The sequence below is a fragment of the Silurus aristotelis genome, assembly GCF_946808225.1.
Source record: "Silurus aristotelis genome assembly, chromosome: 9".
Taxonomy (NCBI): Eukaryota; Metazoa; Chordata; class Actinopteri; order Siluriformes; family Siluridae; genus Silurus; species Silurus aristotelis.
The window spans coordinates 1,169,439-1,194,359 of NC_139582.1; the positions used below are offsets into that span (position 1 = coordinate 1,169,439).

The 24,921-nt window shown below is 39.8% G+C and overlaps 1 protein-coding gene across 1 annotated transcript in view; it reads right to left on the reverse strand.

Moving 5' to 3' along the window:
- Positions 1-19,786: 19,786 nt before the first annotated feature.
- cdh16 (cadherin 16, KSP-cadherin) overlaps positions 19,787-24,921 on the reverse strand; it is a 55,030-nt gene continuing 49,895 nt past the window's right edge. The window contains 3 exon segments of the mRNA XM_083550168.1: positions 19,787-19,894; positions 21,504-21,620; positions 23,243-23,359. Coding sequence (XP_083406294.1) covers positions 19,794-19,894; positions 21,504-21,620; positions 23,243-23,359 — 335 coding nt within the window. The 3' untranslated portion in view covers positions 19,787-19,793.

Consider the following 24,921-nt stretch of genomic DNA (forward strand, 5'->3'; position numbering starts at 1 on the left):
CCTTGCTCAGGGGCCCAGTAGTAGCTTTGTCGAGTTGGGATTTAAACTCACAACCATCAAATCTAGCACCTTCCCCTTAATTAAGCTAACACTGATCTACCACCTATCCCAGGGGTCCCCACATTTGGAACGACCCTCTAAACAGAGACATGTTTAGAAAATGTTGTTTTGTGTATTTATTTAACTCGTATTATACTCTATGTGTATTTGATCATTCAGGTCGGCTTTCAAAGTAAAACATCCCTCTGGCTTGATTCACACACCAAACACATGCATAAGTGCAATACACATGCATAAGTAAATGTTTTTATTTCAAAGGCATTAAAATATGAAAATCTCATGATGACAGTAATAATAATCTTTTAATAGGTGATAAATCTCTTGAAAAGTAACACTCGTGTGTCTGTACGGTGCAGAACAAAATAATAAACTAATCCTGCATTAGGAGGAACAATAAATACATTTAAACTCATAATAAAATCTCCACAATAACACTGGACGTCACTCCGGCCCGTAGACTTTTTCTGTTCCAGACCCTCATTAAAGAAAAGAACAATTATGTGACCCTCATGGGAAGATGTTTGGGACCCCTGGATTAGTGGATTCATCACCAAAATGCAGATGTTGATTTACAGTGCAGATGTTTTAGACTAAAGAAACAAAACACACAAAAAAATCTTACTGAGGATAAAATAAACATAACCTGGAGTAAGAATGACAGCAGCCATGAACGACACAAAGCACAGCAATAAGAAACACAACATCCAGAATGAAATAAGTGACAGTAATTTGGTGAAACAGGAAGCAGGTGAGGTGAGAAGTGGAGGTGCAGTGGCTGATGGGAAACTTTCCAACCGTAATCTTGTCTGAAATTTCAGTACTTTTGAGTATGTGGTTCTTTTGTATTAATTCTTCATTATAATTTTCCCGTGTTTCCTATTTTTTAATTCTACATTTGAAGAATTCCTCAGGCTGGAGTTTGGCCTCGGTGGTGGTGGTGCTGATAAGAACGTTACTGAGCCGATATCTAAATGCAGTAGAGCCTGTGTTGAAGGTTCTGATCCAAATCATAGAATTCTTTTATTCATTTATTGTTTTCCCACAATCAGTACAATCAGTAACAAAACACTGAGTAACAACGAAACATGAACATCAAACCTTAAACAAGAAAACTGATAACAACAACAAGGACCCAGAAGGACAAACGAGAGAAAAAGGGTGGATTTTATAGCTGGTTTTCTTCAGTCCACATCGACTGACAGAGGAGAAGAAACGGATTACTGATACACTTCTGCACTTCTCAATAATACTGATGATTTCTTTACACGTGGCGTCTTATTGATGGGATTAAGAGGTGGACTGATTCAAGTGAAACATCACTGAAGGCCTCGGTGAAGTGGCTGATGGGGAACATAGTTTAGGGCCATAATCTTGACATTTAAAGCAAATTAATTATTCATTAGAAAGAGTGGGGAAAAAAAGTACACACTGAAACCAAGAAAGTGAGTTGAAGTCTGTTGAACAGGATGAAGATAAACAGCGACGTGCTCTAAAATGATGTAGAATTTACTGGATGGAGATCTGAGACAAGCCAGTCTCCTGCTGTCCCACACACTGCTAGCAGTCAGCAGATCTCCACAGTGTGGGATTACATTAGTAGGAAATGAAACTCTTGGCACACTGACTCAGCATACATCGCTGCCGATTCACCGATATATTAATGTGTGATTTGATTCAGTGTCTTCATGGACACCCTGAAAAACATTAGCGATGACACATTATGACAGTAAGACCAGCTGCTGGCTCGCGCTGAACCATAAATCTCACACACACTGGGTAAAAACTGGCCCTGAGAAATCTTATGACCTTGTGTCACATGTTATATAGAGAATAAATCGACTGCATGTTCATTATAGTGATACTGAACAGCACAGGAATATTCTGGGGCATAGAAAATTAGATCAATGCTGAATAGTGGATTGTGATTGGCTGGAAGGAGTTCAGGTGTGAATAGTGGATTGTGATTGGCTGAAAGGAATTCAGGTGTGAATAGTGGATTGTGATTGGCTGAAAGGAATTCAGGTGTGAATAGTGGATTGTGATTGGCTGGAAGGAGTTCAGGTGTGAATAGTGGATTGTGATTGGCTGAAAGGAGTTCAGGTGTGAATAGTGGATTGTGATTGGCTGGAAGGAGTTCAGGTGTGAATAGTGGATTGTGATTGGCTGAAAGGAGTTCAGATGTGAATAGTGGATTGTGATTGGCTGAAAGGAATTCAGGTGTGAATAGTGGATTGTGATTGGCTGGAAGGAGTTCAGGCGTGAATAGTGGATTGTGATTGGCTGGAAGGAGTTCAGTTGTGAATAGTGGATTGTGATTGGCTGGAAGGAGTTCAGTTGTGAATAGTGGATTGTGATTGGCTGGAAGGAGTTCAGGTGTGAATAGTGGATTGTGATTGGCTGGAAGGAATTCAGGTGTGAATAGTGGATTGTGATTGGCTGAAAGAAGTTCAGGTGTGAATAGTGGATTGTGATTGGCTGAAAGGAATTCAGGTGTGAATAGTGGATTGTGATTGGCTAAAAGGAGTTCAGGTGTGAATAGTGGATTGTGATTGGCTGAAAGGAATTCAGGTGTGAATAGTGGATTGTGATTGGCTGGAAGGAGTTCAGGTGTGAATAGTGGATTGTGATTGGCTGAAAGGAATTCAGGTGTGAATAGTGGATTGTGATTGGATTGTCATTGGCTGGAAGGAGTTCAGGTGTGAATAGTGGATTGTGATTGGCTGAAAGGAGTTCAGGTGTGAATAGTGGATTGTGATTGGATTGTGATTGGCTGAAAGGAATTCAGGTGTGAATAGTGGATTGTGATTGGATTGTGATTGGCTGAAAGGAGTTCAGGTGTGAATAGTGGATTGTGATTGGCTGAAAGAAGTTCAGATGGGAATAGTGGATTGTGATTGGCTGAAAGGAGTTCAGGTGTGAATAGTGGATTGTGATTGGCTGAAAGAAGTTCAGATGTGAATAGTGGATTGTGATTGGCTGAAAGGAGTTCAGGTGTGAATAGTGGATTGTGATTGGCTGGAAGGAGTTCAGGTGTGAATAGTGGATTGTGATTGGCTGGAAGGAGTTCAGTTGTGAATAGTGGATTGTGATTGGCTGGAAGGAGTTCAGATGTAAATAGTGGATTGTGATTGGCTGGAAGGAGTTCAGGTGTGAATAGTGGATTGTGATTGGCTGGAAGGAGTTCAGGTGTGAATAGTGGATTGTGATTGGCTGGAAGGAGTTCAGGTGTGAATAGTGGATTGTGATTGGCTGAAAGGAGTTCAGGTGTGAATAGTGGATTGTGATTGGGTGAAAGGAAATCAGGTGTGAATAGTGGATTGTGATTGGCTAGAAAGAGTTCAGTGTGAATAGTGGATTGTGATTGGTTGGAAGGAGTTCAGGTGTGAATAGTGGTTGTGATTGGATTGTGATTGGCTGAAAGGAGTTCAGGTGTGAATAGTGGATTGTGATTGGATTGTGATTGGCTGAAAGGAATTCAGGTGTGAATAGTGGATTGTGATTGGATTGTGATTGGCTGAAAGGAGTTCAGGTGTGAATAGTGGATTGTGATTGGCTGGAAGGAGTTCAGGTGTGAATAGTGGATTGTGATTGGCTGAAAGAAGTTCAGATGTGAATAGTGGATTGTGATTGGCTGAAAGGAGTTCAGGTATGAATAGTGGATTGTGATTGGCTGGAAGGAGTTTAGGTATGAATAGTGGATTGTGATTGGCTGGAAGGAGTTCAGGTGTAAATAGTGGATTGTGATTGGCTGGAAGGAGTTCAGGTGTGAATAGTGGATTGTGATTGGCTGGAAGGAGTTCAGTTGTGAATAGTGGATTGTGATTGGCTGGAAGGAGTTCAGATGTGAATAGTGGATTGTGATTGGCTGAAAGGAGTTCAGGTGTGAATAGTGGATTGTGATTGGCTGAAAGGAATTCAGGTGTGAATAGTGGATTGTGATTGGCTGAAAGGAGTTCAGGTGTGAATAGTGGATTGTGATTGGCTGAAAGGAAATCAGGTGTGAATAGTGGATTGTGATTGGCTAGAAAGAGTTCAGTGTGAATAGTGGATTGTGATTGGTTGGAAGGAGTTCAGGTGTGAATAGTGGTTGTGATTGGATTGTGATTGGCTGAAAGGAGTTCAGGTGTGAATAGTGGATTGTGATTGGATTGTGATTGGCTGAAAGGAATTCAGGTGTGAATAGTGGATTGTGATTGGATTGTGATTGGCTGAAAGGAGTTCAGGTGTGAATAGTGGATTGTGATTGGCTGGAAGGAGTTCAGGTGTGAATAGTGGATTGTGATTGGCTGAAAGAAGTTCAGATGTGAATAGTGGATTGTGATTGGCTGAAAGGAGTTCAGGTATGAATAGTGGATTGTGATTGGCTGGAAGGAGTTTAGGTATGAATAGTGGATTGTGATTGGCTGGAAGGAGTTCAGGTGTAAATAGTGGATTGTGATTGGCTGGAAGGAGTTCAGGTGTGAATAGTGGATTGTAATTGGCTGGAAGGAGTTCAGGTGTGAATAGTGGATTGTGATTGGCTGAAAGGAGTTCAGGTGTGAATAGTGGATTGTGATTGGCTGAAAGGAGTTCAGGTGTGAATAGTGGATTGTGATTGGATTGTGATTGGCTGAAAGGAATTCAGGTGTGAATAGTGGATTGTGATTGGATTGTGATTGGCTGAAAGGAGTTCAGGTGTGAATAGTGGATTGTGATTGGCTGGAAGGAGTTCAGGTGTGAATAGTGGATTGTGATTGGCTGAAAGGAGTTCAGATGTGAATAGTGGATTGTGATTGGCTGAAAGGAATTCAGGTGTGAATAGTGGATTGTGATTGGCTGGAAGGAGTTCAGGCGTGAATAGTGGATTGTGATTGGCTGGAAGGAGTTCAGTTGTGAATAGTGGATTGTGATTGGCTGGAAGGAGTTCAGTTGTGAATAGTGGATTGTGATTGGCTGGAAGGAGTTCAGGTGTGAATAGTGGATTGTGATTGGCTGGAAGGAATTCAGGTGTGAATAGTGGATTGTGATTGGCTGAAAGAAGTTCAGGTGTGAATAGTGGATTGTGATTGGCTGAAAGGAATTCAGGTGTGAATAGTGGATTGTGATTGGCTGAAAGGAGTTCAGGTGTGAATAGTGGATTGTGATTGGCTGAAAGGAATTCAGGTGTGAATAGTGGATTGTGATTGGCTGGAAGGAGTTCAGGTGTGAATAGTGGATTGTGATTGGCTGAAAGGAATTCAGGTGTGAATAGTGGATTGTGATTGGATTGTCATTGGCTGGAAGGAGTTCAGGTGTGAATAGTGGATTGTGATTGGCTGAAAGGAGTTCAGGTGTGAATAGTGGATTGTGATTGGATTGTGATTGGCTGAAAGGAATTCAGGTGTGAATAGTGGATTGTGATTGGATTGTGATTGGCTGAAAGGAGTTCAGGTGTGAATAGTGGATTGTGATTGGCTGAAAGAAGTTCAGATGTGAATAGTGGATTGTGATTGGCTGAAAGGAGTTCAGGTGTGAATAGTGGATTGTGATTGGCTGAAAGAAGTTCAGATGTGAATAGTGGATTGTGATTGGCTGAAAGGAGTTCAGGTGTGAATAGTGGATTGTGATTGGCTGGAAGGAGTTCAGGTGTGAATAGTGGATTGTGATTGGCTGGAAGGAGTTCAGTTGTGAATAGTGGATTGTGATTGGCTGGAAGGAGTTCAGATGTAAATAGTGGATTGTGATTGGCTGAAAGGAGTTCAGGTGTGAATAGTGGATTGTGATTGGCTGAAAGGAATTCAGGTGTGAATAGTGGATTGTGATTGGCTGGAAGGAGTTCAGGTGTGAATAGTGGATTGTGATTGGCTGAAAGGAGTTCAGGTGTGAATAGTGGATTGTGATTGGGTGAAAGGAAATCAGGTGTGAATAGTGGATTGTGATTGGCTAGAAAGAGTTCAGTGTGAATAGTGGATTGTGATTGGTTGGAAGGAGTTCAGGTGTGAATAGTGGTTGTGATTGGATTGTGATTGGCTGAAAGGAGTTCAGGTGTGAATAGTGGATTGTGATTGGATTGTGATTGGCTGAAAGGAATTCAGGTGTGAATAGTGGATTGTGATTGGATTGTGATTGGCTGAAAGGAGTTCAGGTGTGAATAGTGGATTGTGATTGGCTGGAAGGAGTTCAGGTGTGAATAGTGGATTGTGATTGGCTGAAAGAAGTTCAGATGTGAATAGTGGATTGTGATTGGCTGAAAGGAGTTCAGGTATGAATAGTGGATTGTGATTGGCTGGAAGGAGTTTAGGTATGAATAGTGGATTGTGATTGGCTGGAAGGAGTTCAGGTGTAAATAGTGGATTGTGATTGGCTGGAAGGAGTTCAGGTGTGAATAGTGGATTGTGATTGGCTGGAAGGAGTTCAGTTGTGAATAGTGGATTGTGATTGGCTGGAAGGAGTTCAGATGTGAATAGTGGATTGTGATTGGCTGAAAGGAGTTCAGGTGTGAATAGTGGATTGTGATTGGCTGAAAGGAATTCAGGTGTGAATAGTGGATTGTGATTGGCTGAAAGGAGTTCAGGTGTGAATAGTGGATTGTGATTGGCTGAAAGGAAATCAGGTGTGAATAGTGGATTGTGATTGGCTAGAAAGAGTTCAGTGTGAATAGTGGATTGTGATTGGTTGGAAGGAGTTCAGGTGTGAATAGTGGTTGTGATTGGATTGTGATTGGCTGAAAGGAGTTCAGGTGTGAATAGTGGATTGTGATTGGATTGTGATTGGCTGAAAGGAATTCAGGTGTGAATAGTGGATTGTGATTGGATTGTGATTGGCTGAAAGGAGTTCAGGTGTGAATAGTGGATTGTGATTGGCTGGAAGGAGTTCAGGTGTGAATAGTGGATTGTGATTGGCTGAAAGAAGTTCAGATGTGAATAGTGGATTGTGATTGGCTGAAAGGAGTTCAGGTATGAATAGTGGATTGTGATTGGCTGGAAGGAGTTTAGGTATGAATAGTGTATTGTGATTGGCTGGAAGGAGTTCAGGTGTAAATAGTGGATTGTGATTGGCTGGAAGGAGTTCAGGTGTGAATAGTGGATTGTAATTGGCTGGAAGGAGTTCAGGTGTGAATAGTGGATTGTGATTGGCTGAAAGGAGTTCAGGTGTGAATAGTGGATTGTGATTGGCTGAAAGGAGTTCAGGTGTGAATAGTGGATTGTGATTGGATTGTGATTGGCTGAAAGGAATTCAGGTGTGAATAGTGGATTGTGATTGGATTGTGATTGGCTGAAAGGAGTTCAGGTGTGAATAGTGGATTGTGATTGGCTGAAAGAAGTTCAGATGTGAATAGTGGATTGTGATTGGCTGAAAGGAGTTCAGGTATGAATAGTGGATTGTGATTGGCTGGAAGGAGTTCAGGTGTGAATAGTGGATTGTGATTGGCTGGAAGGAGTTCAGGTGTGAATAGTGGATTGTGATTGGCTGAAAGGAGTTCAGGTATGAATAGTGGATTGTGATTGGCTGGAAGGAGTTCAGTTGTGAATAGTGGATTGTGATTGGCTGGAAGGAGTTCAGGTGTAAATAGTGGATTGTGATTGGCTGAAAGGAGTTCAGGTGTGAATAGTGGATTGTGATTGGCTGAAAGGAGTTCAGGTGTGAATAGTGGATTGTGATTGGCTGAAAGGAGTTCAGGTGTGAATAGTGGATTGTGATTGGCTGAAAGGAGTTCAGGTGTGAATAGTGGATTGTGATTGGCTGGAAGGAGTTCAGGTGTGAATAGTGGATTGTGATTGGCTGGAAGGAGTTCAGGTGTGAATATTGGATTGTGATTGGCTGGAAGGAGTTCAGGTGTGAATAGGCGATTGTAATTGGCTGGAAGGAGTTTAGGTGTGAATATTGGATTGTGATTGGCTGGAAGGAGTTCAGGTGTGAATAGGCGATTGTAATTGGCTGGAAGGAGTTCAGGTGTGAATAGTGGATTGTGATTGGCTGGAAGGAGTTCAGGTGTGAATAGTGGCTTGTGATTGGCTGGAAGGAGTTCAGGTGTGAATAGTGGATTGTGATTGGCTGGAAGAAGTTCAGATGTGAATAGTGGATTGTGATTGGCTGAAAGGAGTTCAGGTGTGAGTTCAGAGCGTTAAACAACCAAGTAGTTTGCATTTGTCAGCTAAATCTAAATGAATAAGCTGCTTATAAACCCCACTAACCATAGTAACATCCAGTTCCAGTTCCATCCAGAGTCAGATAGTTATTATAGACATTTCGTAATGACCTCACTGAGCTCCATGGAGGATTCCTGCATGTGGTGGGTTTATATGGTGAACATGGGGATTTTAATAAATGGCTTGAGGCACAAGATGAATTTGATGAACTGGAGAGAAAAAGGTTAACAAATATGAGGCTTTATTTTGATCCATTCGGTCAGTTCTGCTCTGCAAACATCAATGACAGCTTTAACTGATCAATGCTGGGAAGTGATCATGATGTAAGATGAGAGTCCACTTCTAGATCTGTGGACTTAAACAAGTTCAACGCTCTCTGCTTCACCGTACTTCATCTCAACATTGTGCAGTAACATCCTCACACCTGCACCTGGATTATTAATTATATACTGTATGAGCTGTAGAACATCACATGAGGCGATGATGTCACAGTTATTGTTATTTACTTGCTCCTATAGTTTTCTCGCACTTAAATTTAGTGAACGTGTAAGCCCATTCTGAGAAAAGGTCAGTCTAACATTAATCATAAATCTTTTAATGCTATCCGTAATGCACCAGGAGTAAAGTCTTCCAGGAAGGCCACCCCCTGGGGTGCACTAATTTAGCAGCATTGCCTGTGGGACTTGTCTCGAGTTCACACACTACCTTGGACTTGTGTGTCATTGACCCTATACACACTTAATACTGTATCTCTTAAAAATCCCCTCACACAGAGGCTACGGAGGTCAATCATGCAACCGTCACAAGTTTCCATAAGTAGATCAAAAAATAGTCCTCCGATGCCTTTTATAACCCCAAGCACGCCTATAAAAAGAGAGGTCGGTCAGAAGAGATGGTGCTGTGACTCTATCTTTAGCTTTATTTACGTCCCGCTGTTGACAGCAGCACTCATAGGCTTTCCACTCGCCATGCTGGAGATCACGAAACTCACGGCTCCGTTGTGCTGCTGCAGGCGTCTTGGGAGAAAATCCCAAAACGCAAATATAATGCTAAAATTCACCCGAATTAATCAAATGACTAAACACATCTGGCTGAAATTCCTCTGGGAATTACTGTTTATTCAAAGTGTTTACAAGGAGGAAGATCCGGAAAATATGGTTTTAATTAAATCCAATTTATTGTGTAAATAGTCTCTTTTTTTTTTTTATCTCAGTTTAGAAATAATCTCTAAAATGACTGAAAACAGAACTAATGGAATTTGTAATTAAATTAAATCTCTTTCCATGCAATTTGGAGACTCAGATAAAGGACCTAGACTCAGAGTTTCAAGGACAAGCGTACATTATTCTGGAAATGTCATGCTTTTGGTAAACTAAGGGCATGTACAGTGTGGATGGATTCTCAAAAATCTACAAACAAAATCCCATAACGACAAGAAAAATTTCTTCGGATTCTTAGCAAATTTATACAAATAAAAAATAAATAAATCACATGTACATGTTTTCACAGCCTTCGCCATGACACTCAAAACTGAGCTCATGTTCATCCCTGAGATGTTTCTACAACCTGATAGTAGTCCACCTGTGGTAAATTCAGTTGATTGGACATGATTCGTAGAGAAACACACCAGTCTATAGAAGGTCCCACAGTTACAGTGACATAATGAATTGAATCCATTTTGGAATAAAGCTGTAACATAACAACATGTGGAAAAAAGTGTGGCTCTGAAAACTTTCCAGATGCACTGTAGTTTGCACTTTCTTTATCCTGATCAGGGTTGTGTTGGATCTGGAGCTCATCTCAGGAACACTTGATGTGAGCTGGGAATGCACCCTGGCTGAAACACCTGTGTTGCAAACTTCTAAAAAGTGTGTAAAATGATATATACACTGATCAGGCATACCATTCTGAGTGGTGAAGTGAAGAACACTGATGATCTTCATCATGGCACCTGTTGGTGGATGGATTTATTTATTAGGCAGAAGGTGAACATTTTGTCCTCAAAGTTGATGTTAGAAGCAGAAAAATGGTATTTAATGTTCATGTAGTATGTACATGTGAACCAAAAGCATCCACTCTCCACCTCAGAGGTGTTCTTCATGACGTCCTTTCGTAGTTTCCACTGTATAGGTTCAATAATAGTTCTGCTTATCCAAGGCTTATGGTTCCTCTTCATTCAGGACAAGGACACACTGCTATAACGTATGGGACCGCTGCTGATTTAAAGCTCTGAATACGTGGTGACATTTCGAGAGAGGTGTGTGAGCTACAGCAGAGCAGATAAATCAGTCTGAGCAGCTGTGGAAAATCGAGCTTTTTTATAATAAAAATTATAATAAAAGGGATGTTTAGAAAGAACCTTTTAATCTTATGCTCAGGTGTCCACAAACTTTTGTCCATATAGTGTATGTATTTAATGTCTTCTTTGTAAAATAAAACACATTATTTTATTGTTGAAATCTTTTTTCAAATGATTATTTAAGAATATATAGACACGTGTGGTAGAATCTTCAGGGTAGAAAATTACAGCGTGATCACAGCTTAAGAGTTCATCAATGTCATTGTCCTACCAATGAAAGATTCAAACCCCCGATCGTCTCGTCTCTGTGAGACATAAAGAGTGAGACTGTAGATTAGAGAAGCTTTCTTCACTCATTTGTACCAGAAATGAAGGTCAAAGGTTTAAAGAGCAGACATCAGTGTGTGTGGAAAAACAGTTCAAGGCCTGCTATTAAAACATTTAAAGCCCACTGAGCTTTGAAAAGGCCTCAAATAGCACCCGAGTGGGCAGAAAAAACGCTGGCAGTAGGCCAGTAAATACACTGAAATACATGTGGACTTTCCACTCACATTTGTGGAATATTTCTCTTCTATGTCAGAGCCTGAACGCTGAGGTCGTGTCCTGATTTGACGCAATTTGTCCGGATGTCAAACGTCTGGAACGTCCCTCTTAGTGCTGTCCCCATCATGAAAGCCTTTTCAAAGCATCCTCAGTGACCCCACAACATCGCAGGTGGACGTAATGGATTTTTCTAAACACCCCACATTATTACTACGACTTGAATCAGCGAGACGCTACACACACACACACACACACCTCCAGTGTAGTAAGTGTGAGTCAGGAGACTACTGACATACAGAATGTTATACAGACATTGTGTATTCAGCCCACTCATATTCAGAGCAGTAGATGCGATCCCACTCATCGGAGCTGCCTGTGTGCTCGTGATCTTCTACATTCACACCAGAACCCGAGCTCGTGTGTGGGTGGAATGAGTGGGTGGCTGAGAGATGGGCAGTGGATGGAGAAAGAAAGCAGACGAGGCTGGATTCATATTTGATTTACCTTTTATCATGACGTGAGTGTAGACAGCGGTGCCAGATAATGATGAGTGCTAGTCTGTGCCTGGTGCTATTCTGAAGTCCAATTCAAAGAGAGACAAGGATCAAAGATGCCGAGAGAACAAGAAGGTATTGTAGATATTGTTCCTAATAAAGACGGTGAAAAGGAAGAACAGGGCCACCATGTCCTGATGTCAGAGCTTTCTCTTTTTTATTTCACAGACACACACACACACACACACACACACACACACACACACACACACACACACACACACACGCGCACACACACACACACACACACACACACACAGAAATACACTGTATTACATCTGACACAATATGGACAAAAGTATTGGGACATCTGACTTTTCCAGACAAATGTGCTTCTTCCACAAAACTGTCTTTGGATGAACATGAAATTTTCATTTTTTGGTGAAATAGACATACACGTATTCCAGAATGACGATGCCCCTGTGCACAAATCCAGCTCCATGAAGATCTGCTTTACATGGGGTGGAAGATATGGAAGATCTCCTGCTATAGATCTCTAAACTCTTTTGAACACCTTTGGGATTAATGTGAGTATCAGTATCTCACTTTACTAACACCCTTGTAACACAAATCTCCAAAAGTACACTACAAAATCTAGTGGAACATCTTCCTGGAAGAGTGGAGGTCATTATAACAGGAAATAGGGACTAAATGTGGAAGGGGATGTAAACATTTGTCTGTATGCTCTTCTTCCTACTATACATTCTTATAATATGATTATTTAGGCAGCTACTTAATTCTATACCTAAAACTAAGGAGCTGGTTTCATGGCAGAGATTAGCAAAACCTCCACACAATCTTTATTTAGATACACACACACACACACACACACACACACACACACACACACACACACACACACACACACACACACACACACACACACACACACACACACACACATACCACCATGGCCATATTTTATTATTTATATAATTTATACATTTATTCATTTATTTACAGCCCGAATTCCAAAAAAGTTGGGATAGTAAATAAAAACAGAATGTAATATTTTACAAATCTCATAAACTAATATTTTATTCACAATACAACATAGAAAACAAATCAAATATAACAACTGAGAATATGTAAAATTTTCTACAGAAAATAATGGTAAAAATTATTATTTTGAATTTGAAGTTTTGGGAGAGAAATGTTCAGCAGTTCTGGGTTTCCATTGTTGTATTTTTCGTTTCATGATGAGCAAAATGTTTTCAAACACTCAAAAGTCTAGACTGCGAGCAGGACAGTTCAGCACCCGGACTCTTTTGGAATTGGGGTTGTATTTATTCATTCATTTTTTATATATATATATATGTGCGTATGTACATAAGTGTGAATCTTAATAGTCATGTGACTTGTAACATGTGATTTGAGATGTTTGAAACGTAGTCCGTGTCCTGAATCCTGAAAAATGTCCACACAGTTTTGTGGGAACTTTTGCCAGCAGGGATAAATCATGCGCTGCCGGCATTAGAGCTGAAAGTCACAGAAAAACTAATTGATTGATGAGTTTTTGTAGATTGACGTATTTATGAGACGTGTTTCATCACTGTAACTCTCAGACCCTGATGAGCATCATTGGTCGAACCCATATGCACCCACAGATCTCTTCAAGACTCATCAAAATTGATTGTGCAAATGCAATGTATCCTGACCAATAATTAGCTTCTTCGGGTGATTTATCTCATCTCCATATTGGCAACTTGGACAAAAGCAGGCAATTGGCATTTGTGGCATTCAGCACACAGTGTGGGTCAGGATCCGGTCATCATTCTGACAATAACTGAAAGGAAAGGTGTATTGCAGTAGCTTTAACTTCTTTCTCCTTCTCTTTAGCTGTGAGGCAATTTAAAATGCCTTTCTGAGAATAGACCGTCACATGTTTATACGGCTTGAGTATTCCTTATAAAAAATAAAAAACGTAATCACAGTCATTGTCGGCATTGTGGTTATTGCCGTCATCCTCCTCCACCTCCTGCAAGCCGGCAGTGTACACACTCACTAAAAGAACTCTTCAAACCCATGTTCATTCTGACACAGAAGGAAAATGGCAACTTTTCTGCTTTTTAAAGACAGTGAAGTGGAGGAGAGAAAAAAAACTTAAAGTGCACACAATTATAGCGCTGGGCCTTTCATAAGAGGTCTTACAGAGCGCAGATGGGAATGTTTGTCTCATCTTTTCACAGACGGACTGCTGTTGCTTAGCAAATAATGTCTGGAGGTGAGCCTTCGTGGCTGTAGTGCATTAATATCTGACACTCGTGCAGTGGAACAGACAAGAAAATCAACAGGATGTGAGGTGCTGCTAAAAATCATTCATTAACGGGGAAAGAAGTATAAATATAATCAAGAAAACACAATCGGATGTGGTGTTATAGGAAAATGATTGTGAGCGGTCATGGGTTGCTATGACAACACAATATGATGTTGATTATATTCCAAAACCAGCACATCCTGAAGTGTCTTATGAAGCTATTTCCCGTAAATGTTATTTTAGTTTTTCATTACCACTTACATCAAAACAGTTATAAACAACTGCCTCACTGCTTTTTTTTTTTTTTTTTATCTCTCTTCAAATAAAAAAACAAAAAAAATAAATCAGTTCCAAAGACTTTCTCATGATAGAATATTTCACTTCAAGTTTATCCACAAATGCTGCATTCTTCATTCTCAAGACTTTTGATCAAAAACCCTCCTGATATCAGATTCCACAAATCTATTACAAATCAATTGTTGTGAAAGGTCCACCATACAAATAGCAACAATTAATGATGCATTATTTTACTGTACAACCTCAATACAATGATCTTTTAAAAACATATAAAATGTTTAAAATGAGAATTTATACCATTTTAAGAAACAATTGCATGTCATTTTGAATTTGATGGCTGCAACACGTTTGAAAAAAGTTGAGAGGGGGCCGTGTTTCCCACTGTGTAGCATCACGTCTTCTGTATGTGTACATTTGGGATCTGAGGAGACCAAATGCTGGAGTTTTGGGAGAGGAATGTTCTCCCATATGTGTCTGATACAGGATTCTAGCTGCTCAACAGTTCTGGGTTTCCTTTGTTGTGTTTTTTGTTTCATGATGCACCAAATGTTACGTATGTGGCAAAATCCTCCACGGAGCTCAGTAAGTTTGTTAGCAAACGTGTTCAACAGACGTCTGATTCTGTATTACAGGTGTTTATAAGCAGCATATTCACACTGATTCCACCGAGAGCATTCACACGTATAAAAAAGGTTTGAAATCGATGCCTGGGTTGAGTATAACTGTTTTCTTTCGGGTGCTGTGTTACTGTAATGCCCTTCACAATGGCTGTCAGCCAGCACATAGCTTCAGCACTGAAAGATATAATCCTGCACCTGGAAAACAGCTTTGGTTACCTCTTCCAGAAACAGCATTTTCCTGGAAGAGCTTCTCACCCACACGAACACCTCCACCCCCAACACTGTGTACGCTTTCAATTACACCAGTGTTATGAATTCGTATTATGAAATTGTGTGTGAAAGTCATATATCTTTCTGCAAGCCGTCTCGTGCTGAAGCGTGACTTCCTGGAAAGACGGCATTTCACATTGTAACAGCTGGGGATGGGTGAAGGAGGGGGTGCACACGGCACAAGGTGGAACACTCGTATACTTATAAATGGCTAAAAGACAGTGAATTGTTCTAAATGTGCCTTTAAAAATAAGTCTGATCTTCTTTCTAATATCACCTGAGCACTAGAGATCGAGAAGGTTCGCTGTTTATATGAACACAAAGCCTAATATGAAAGCAACTGGATTTATTTTCTTGGTTGGCATTTTCTTGCTTGTCATTGAGCATGCTGATCTCTGTGCTTGTCTTCAGAAATGAGCTTCACTTCTCGTAATGCTGCTGGGTAAATTTAGACCATGCTTTCACCTACACTGGGTGCAAAGGGCAAGAGCGTGGAAACTCTCAACCTTCCAGCAAAGTGCACTGTGTGTGTGTGTGTGTGTGTGTGTGTGTGTGTGTGTGTGTGTGTGTGTGTGTGTGTGTGTGTGTGTGGGAGTAAGCTGGCTCCAATATATTGTTCAATAGGGTTTATAAATCTATAGCAGGAGATGTTCCACTCCAACCCATGGAAAGCAGATCTTCATGGAACTGGCTTCCATGACTTACAACTTTGTGGAAACAGTTAGAGGAAGAAAACACAAATGGCTAATTCTTTTTATCTATCAAGTGTACAAACTATTTAATACACTTAAAAATGACAAAGAGCTATTAACTGTAAAATTACTCTCGAAACACCTACACAACAAAATGCAGATGTAGTCCTATGCAAAACATGTAAAGGTTGCCATGTCTTTAAAATCCCACCTGTAATTCATTCAGTGCAGTCGGAATACCTGGAATTATTCTTCAACCGTTTTTTTGCTTATCTATAGAATGTTTATTATTAAAGAATGAGATGTTTGATGTGGTGTTTTATAGAAATAATAACCACCTCGACCCCAACATGGAGCAATTCTATCAGGGGGATGAGAACTCCTTTATTTTTTCTTGTGAAATGCTAAATGCACTTTGTTTCATATGAAAATGTCAAATTGATTAACTAACCAGACTGTCAATATGAACCACTTCCTTTAATCAGGGAAGTGCTGTGTAAGAGGCTCCAAAAAAAGCATCATTTGTTTTGCTTTCTGATGCTGGATCATCTCCTCATCTACTCCATCACTGTGTTGCCATGGTAGGAGCACAAATGTACAGAAAGTTTAGGTTCTCAAAAAATACATTAAAAAATCAACATCAAAATGCAATTTAGAAACAAAATTATTGAGACACCATATTTTTCAGCCATATGTGGCTTCCTCAAACTGTTACCACAGAGCTTGAGGAACACACCTGTATAGGTAACATGAAGTTTTCCATTTCATTTGAATGACGAGAAGCAAAAATTCCATCATGACAATGCTCCTGTGCACAAATCCAGCTTCATGAAGATCTGGTTAAAATGAGATGGTGAGGCCTCCTCACCTCACCTACATCAGGACCTGATTTTCCTCAACAAGCACGATCCAAAATCTGGAGGAACATCCTCCCAAAAGTGTGGATGTTCTTATAACAGAAAACGGGGACTAAATGTGAAAAAGGATGTTCAAAAAGAAGTCAGGTGTCCACAAACTTTTGCTCATATGATGTATGTACAGCTGAGCATATTAACCTTCACTATGATTTTCTAGATGGTATTCCATTAAGGCATTTATATTTCAGGTTTCATGCTTATATATATTTTGAAAATGTAATTTTAAATATATGTTTCACTCATATCATATCTGTATTTAATAGTTATTAACGGAGGTCAAGGCACCGATCCATACTGATAGTTTTTTCGGGTTCTGGTCTGCTGTCATTATGAGAGCGGCCTCTAGAGGCGAATCACTGACACCACGTGCTGTTTGTTTTTACACGTAAGACTGCGCCCTGCACGGAGAGCGCTATATCATGTTTATTATTTATAATGTATTGATTACAAAACAAATATATTTCCTTTAGGACATTTTCATGATTCAGTCTTTTTTTTTATTTATTTTTTTTTATAAAGTGCGGTACTATTTTACATGGAGTGTTTTTTTGTTTTTTTTATAAATTATCCTTTTTTTTTTTTTAATCCAAATGATCCATTATCCATAAATTTCCCCACTGTGGGACGAATAAAGGTTTATCTTATCTTAAAATAAAGTATCGAGTGATTAAGTGGTTTTTGGCAAATACGAGTAACGACCCCCATTAAAGAAAGGGAAAATTTGGTTGTCCTTACAAAAAAAAGTTTGAGAACCCCTAGGTCATATCATCATGGTAATTACAAAAGCTCCTTGGTATAACTTCTTGGTCAACCTTCACTTGTCTCCTCCATTTCTGGCAGCGTTGGACAGTCCTGGGTGATGAAGACTGAATAGAGCTTAAGAGCTTCAGGCTCTATTAAATTAATCAGGCAGCTGAACTGTTGTCTCATTTGCATAGATGAATTGCAGCTATAAATAAATGCTGATGTTTAACTGTGTGTGTGTGTGTGTGTGTGTGTGTGTGTGTGTGTGTGGGCAGAAATGTGAAGGGTGCTCTTTTTTTCTGGCCTGCCAGCGTGACCATCATTTCTGGTCACGCTGAGGGCTTGCCTCGTTTTTCCGTCGAGTCCATGTGTGATTATGATAGATGATAAGAGCTCTCAGTAGAGCACAAGCAGAAAGCACTGCAGTGTTTAAGCTCAGATCCGCGATAGCACCGAGTGGCGTGACCACAGCTCAAATTTCATTACGCTTTCCTTCAAAACAGAGCCTGCAAGAATTTTCCTGACGTTTATGCCGATGTTTACTGATCACTAACAAATAAAAGTGTGTTTGTTTTAAACGTCATTGCTCGATCCGGGAAAAAGAAAGAAGAAAAATAAACTCTAAAAAAGAGACCGAGAAACAGAATGGAAGGAAGTGACATGTATTTTCCAGCAAGTTTTAAAAAAACGCTGCGTCATGTGGCGCTTCATCAGCCTGAAGAGTGTTTACAGGCTGAAAAGTGTCCACAGCTGCTCTCTTCCTGGCTCGCACAAGCGCACGCATATATACGGGTGATGGAATCTTTCCAGAAGTACAGCAGACATCAGTTGGGACGGCATTAACCCTAAGTGCAGCTTTTGAGACTTGTGATAAAAAGAGTTTCTAAGTATTAACATCCTTCGTCAGAAGCGACACTGATCTGTGCTGTATTTTGGCTGAAGTGAGTGTTTTTTAGAGCGTCTTTGTAAATGCAGGTAAATCGGATTTAGGAACAGGGTCGGTCCATTGTTATTTAAGCATCCATTTGCAGTAAATCGCCTCCTGAGGCCTGGTTGAATGACAGCGTGGTTACAAGGCTCAGTCGTTTTCCACGGCTCGCCTACCAGCTGAACCATTTCGGTCCTAAGAGAAGCAAAACAAGGCCAGTAAATCTAAATATAGAGTCTGCCTGCGTCTCGCCGGCCCTAAGGGCTGACCTGTGCTGAATCATTTTGGAATATTCCATTAGACATTTTGCCTTTTCAAAAGCTGCACATATATTAATATATATATATATATATATATATATATATATATATATATATATATACACACACACTTTTTTGTCTTGTTGGCAGAAGAAGCTTTTTACGGAAGGATAAAGCTGCATCTTTTTATACTGTATAAAAAAAAAATCACGTCTGCTATTTTTATATGTGGCAGTACCGCTTTTCCGTCGTGACCCACCAGAATAAATGTACGGTTTTGACAATCGGATGCTCATGAATGAAATCTGGCTTCCCTCGACTCGGCACGTGCCTGTATTTCACAATGCAGATAAAATCGAAGCAGTATAAGTAAGGTTGCCAGATCTAAGCAATCAAGGAGATGTTTATTAAATCAACATAATAAGGTGTAACCTGAAAGCAAACCTGATTTATTCAAAATCAAAGGAGGCTGGATACGAGGAGCCATCAGAAGAGCATCCCATTAGCGTGTCTATTTCTGGCCCACTGCAGGTTTATATATAGCCTGCTCAGAAGGTCACATCGGTCACTCTCTGCTCTCGACTTCTTGCAATAATATGGGTTATGGAAGGGAGGGGGAAGCGGGACGGGTTTGCATGGGTAATCCTCCCAGCCCCCTTCATTTTATCGTCCAGAAAGAGCTCATTTAATCTCTTCGCTTATGAAAGCTTCAATACAAAGAAGAGTTTAAGTGTTCAGCAACCCCTTTGGAGAACATCTATGCATGCGTGCAGCATAGCTTTGTTTCCTTGGATGTTTTATTTCAGTTAGATTTAACTCATGATACAGCGGAAGGTGTGCATGAATTTCATTTCCTGATTATTCCTTTCATTATAAAGTTCTGCAATGAAGTATAAAAGTAAGACGTTATCACACAGGCTCAGATCAAGTAAACAACAGAGAATTCTGCTAAATCCTAAATGTAGGAAGACTATAATAAGATATGACTTTATATACAGTAAATAACAAGAAACACAGTCTAGTCTACAGTAAAAACCCATGAAGAAGTGTTTCACAGTCCTGCACCTTGGCTCACACTATACACTTCTATTAGCTCATTAAATATTAATATTCATGAAGGTTAAATACGTGATTATCCTACAGGATGGAAATGAACAGTAGCGCACTTCAATATGTGGAGAGAAAAATATGCTATGAAAGTGAAAACACACTTATTGCTGCCTTTGTGTGATTAGTGCGATGAGTTAGAGTGAGACGTGGAGAGGCGTCGTCTCCTGGTTGCTTTTTCCGCTTGGTGGAGGCTTCCGGTAGGAGAGTCTTACAAAAATCACTATCAGTATGATTCCTGTTTACAAAGACACAGAATATTATTATCTTCAAAATGACACACAGCACACACTATAAAAACTCCTCTTCTAGTCCACACTTACAATCTTATAGACTAAATTATACTGATCTTGATTTGGGAATAGAATACTACAGATTGTCTACGATTATTATAATTGTTTTAAGATTGTTTATATATTTCTTCTTAGTTAGATAGTAAAACCTTTTTTACCTGCAAATTAAACTTTATCAGAAACATCATTTTACAGCCTTTTAAGACTTTATTTTTGCTGTAATACTGGTTTTAAATAGATAAATAAATGCTCAATAATCACACTTAGGACTTGTTCATTACTATAATTTATTACCAAGCGCATGTTTTATGTCGACACCAACACATTTATTTACACTTATTACAAGTGTTTCCAAAAATCATCCAGTTCAGGTTTTATTTTTGTACCTAATAAAAAGTATTTATGGCTTTTTTTTACTACAGTGAGTTGTTCTGTAGTTTAATTACAGTTTCTTATGTTGAATATCACTGGCAGCTTGGTGGCGCTGAGGATAAGAGCATCTGCCAAATACCATAAATGTAAATATCACCTTTTGTACACCTGATACTGACTTTCTGCTCTGTTCTGTAGAATGTAAAAGCACACATTTTCTATTATATCTGTCAGTTTATTAGTGATGGTTCCCTTTAACACCGACACCCACTGGCCATTTTATCATTCTTTTTCTCATCGAACGGCCTCCACTTGTTCTTAGTGTTAAAAAAACATTCAGCTGCTGGGATTCTGACTAAGACCAGGCCTGGTCAACTTATTTTTCCAGTTTTGGAGTCAGTGCGTTGGCTTCGTCTCAGATTCCGGATTGCTTTTAAAATTGTAATGCTGACCTTTAAGGCCCTACATGGTACGTCACCTCACATGCACCAAAGCTGAGGAATTCTGAGATTAGACAGTCTGAGGATTTCATTGTTATTAAATCTGCTTTTAAAACTCACTTTTTTAGGATAGCTTTTATGTGAGTTTTTATTTTTGTGATTTATTTATTCTGTGATGTTTATTAACTTTTTTTAAATATTTATTCTTATTTTCTTTTTTTCATTATAATTTTTCTTGTGAATTTTATTATTATTACTACTATTTTATATATATATATATATATATATATATATATATATATATAAATGTTTTCTTTATTTAGAATTTTTCTTTTCCTTTAATTCAATTTAATTCATGTTTATTTGTTTTGCGCTTTTAACAATGAACATTGTCTTAAAGCAGCTCAGCACAGATCATGTGGTGATAAAAAAAAAATAATAAGCTTTTTTATGCTTGAAAAAATTTTTTTTAGATGCTCCTTTAAAGGTGCTATAAAAACTAAAGATTATTATTATTATTATTATTATTATTATTATTATTATTATTATTATTATTATTAATAACAGGCACTGACCTTACACACTGTGGCGTGTGTCTATTATAGTACAGTGACATTTTAAACGTTTTCAATAATAATCGAACAAAAACATTTCTTGGTAATAAAATTAAATCTAATCCCTGTTTGTACTGTAGTGAGAAATCACATTTCAGGCAGATTTTGGATTCCTACAGGATTCCTACCTATAACTCCCAGAGTTCCAAGCAGGACTCCAAGTGTGGACTGGATTGTGGGCATCCCAGCAAGCTGCTTGACTGCAGTGCGGCAGTTCCCTCTCACGTTACACGTGCACACGGTTACTGGGAGAGAAGAGGCAAAGCGTGAATTCTTTTCAAGAATTAAAGAGCAAAAGTGAGTGGGGTGAAAGCCTATCTATATGTGTGTGTGTGTGTGTGTGTGTGTGTGTGTGTGTGTGTGGTGTGTGTGTGTGTGTGTGTGTGTGTGTGTGTGTGCGTGCGTGTGCGCGTATGATGAAGACAAATAAACAATCAAAAGACAAGATATCTAACAAGCTGTAAAAATGTGTTTTGAGGTGTTTTGGGACATTTATTCCAGATTACAGATCCTATCAAACATGCAAAACTCTACAGTTTTATAGCGTTTAATATCTGTCTGATCGTGGAGGCATTACAGCAGTTTTTTTTTCTACATACACATTTCACTTTGTGCAGATAAAAATACTAGAAGGAATTAAACATGGGAATGTAACGGGAATGCGTCACGGCTCGACTCGGGGGAAACATGAAACCTTTCCGTTATAGTTACAGTTTATTTTAGAAACTTATTTTTTATTTCAGTTAATTGAAATATTTATTTTACTGATGGTTTTAGTTTTCACACACACACACACACACACACACACACACACACACACACACACACACACACACACACACACACAGTCTATCTCAGACATTTGCACACACACTCTAATAAACAGGCCTGAGTATTGAACATATAATCGCTCTACATGGAAGCTGACACACAGAAGATCCGGTGTTGTGACCAGGTAGCGTGCATCAGACGGTCTAATGTGAACAGAACAAAGTGCTCACACAGCACCTGGTACACTGATTCAGCAAACCAAGCGAACAGACTGGGTTTATTCTCGGTCCCGAATAATCTGATGCACTGCACTACAACTACGTTTTCACACACACACACACACACACACACACACACACACACACACACACACACACACACACACACACACACACACACACACACACACACACACACACACACGTGGAGAGAAAACGTAAAAGTGGTGCCAGGCTTCCACGTGAAATTTTGTAGCGATTTGGGACTTTGTTTACAATCTAAGGACACATCAATTATACTGTACATCATCTTCATCATGAAGAACTATTTGAAGAATCAGGGTTAAGAGCACACAGCTCAGTGGTTAAGGCTCTGGGTTACAGATCAGAAAGTTGTGTGTTCAAGCCCTGGCATCGTCAAGCTGCAGTTCTTAAGTCCCTGAACAAGGCCTCTAACCCTCAGTGCTCCAGGAGTTCTATAATGGCTGACCCTGAGCTCTGAAGAATGAATTGCACTCCGCTGTAATGTCTATGTGACAAATAAAAGCTCTTCTTCTTTAACTAGAGTTTACATTTCTGGAAGAAAATATAATTTATGCTCGACGGTGCAAAGCGCATCGCTGGACTCGCTTTACCTTCCGAAGCAATTCTCTTTCACGTGCCGAGCGTTTTGACATGTCACATGTCTATGTTTTATGTGGAGGTGGAACCAATGGCGTCACCAATCACGTGACGTCGTGTGTCATGTTTGTTACTAAGCGATCAACTCTCCCCTTCTGTGCTGAGCATTTAACATCTGATATCACGTGTCCATTCTGTTTAAGGTTTGAGATATTTTATTGGTCCATGTGGACTGAGAGCTGAACACACAGACTTACCAGGCAAGTTAATGTAGGTGCTTCTGGGAGGAGAGCTGCTGTCTGAGATGGTGAAGGGCACAGTGTAAACCTCAGGAGTCAGAAAGTCCATGTTCAGAGACAGGTTAGTGTGAGTGTCTGCACAGAGAGAAGATCATGAACTCGTCAAAGCCGCCCGTGTCTGCAACATTTCATCATTAATTCAGAATGACATAATAAGGGCAAAAGTATTAGGACATTTTTTAGATGAAGATCTCCTGCAATAGAACTCCAACCCTAGTAAACATCTTTGGAATGAATTCTTCATGCTGACTGCACCTCAGAAGCTTCCTCACCTCACCTACATTAGTACCTGGCTTTACTAACATTCTTGTAGCTAAATTAAATCTTACACACATCTTCACAAAATCTAGTGAAACATCTTCCCAGAAGAATTGAGCTTATTGTATCATCAAAAATAAAAATGTGGAATGAGATGTTCATTAGAGCTCATACCAATCTTATGATCAGGTGAACTTGGAAACCCAAACCTGTTCCAGCCTGTTAATACCCCTGTGCACAAAGCCAGCTTCATGAAGATCTGCTTTACATGGTTTGGAGAGGAAGATCTTGATTAGCCTGCTATAGAGCTCTTATCTCAACCCTCCTGAAAACCTTTGAGATGAATGTGAACACTGACTGAACCCCAGACCTCCTCACCTTCTCACCTAAATCAGTACCTCACTTAATAACACACGTGTCTGATAAACACAAATGTCCACAAGTAAACTCTAAAATCTAGTGGAACATCTTCCTGGAAGAGTGAGGGGAATTAGAAGGGCAAATGGGGACTAAATGTGGAATGTGATGCTCAAAAATCACAAACCATATTTATGACCAGGTGTCCACAAACTTTTGATGAAATCTGCTGTGTTTCACTTCAGTAATTCTGATATTTAATCTCCTTTTCTCTTCATGTTTCACTGCTCGGGGAGTTTCAGTGCCTGCGTTTTTATGCAGGTGTGTTAGTGTGTTCACTGTGGCAAATGCTTGTGCTTGGAAACACACACACACACACACACACACACACACACACACACACACACACACACACACACACATATCGGCTCTGTATCTAATCACAGCTGAGTCAGGTGACACAGGAGCAGCAGCACAGTGAAGTCTAGACGTCACGATGTCTCTGTTTTTTTATCTTATCACGGCTCCTAAAAGTCCTTTAGTTCTTTACTGTCTTTCACACTCACATCCTTTAATGTTGCACTGCGGCAAGAAGCCGTGATTAAACCAGGAGCAGCCTACTGTTACACATTCTCTCACTCTACCACTCTCTCACTCTACCACTCTCTCACTCTACCACTCTACCATTCTCTCACTCTACCACTCTCTCAGTCTCTCACTCTACCACTTTTTTACTCTACCATTCTCTTACTCTACCACTCTCTCACTCTACCACTTTTTTACTCTACCACTCTACCATTCTCTCACTCTACCACTCTCTCACTCTCTCACTCTACCACTTTTTGACTCTACCATTCTCTTACTCTACCACTCTCTCACTCTCTCACTCTACCACTTTTTTACCCTACCACTCTCTCACTCTACCACTCTCTCAATCTACCACTTTTTTACTAGACCACTCTCTCACTCTACCACTCTACCATTATCTCACTCTACCACTCTCTTACTCTCTCACTCTACGA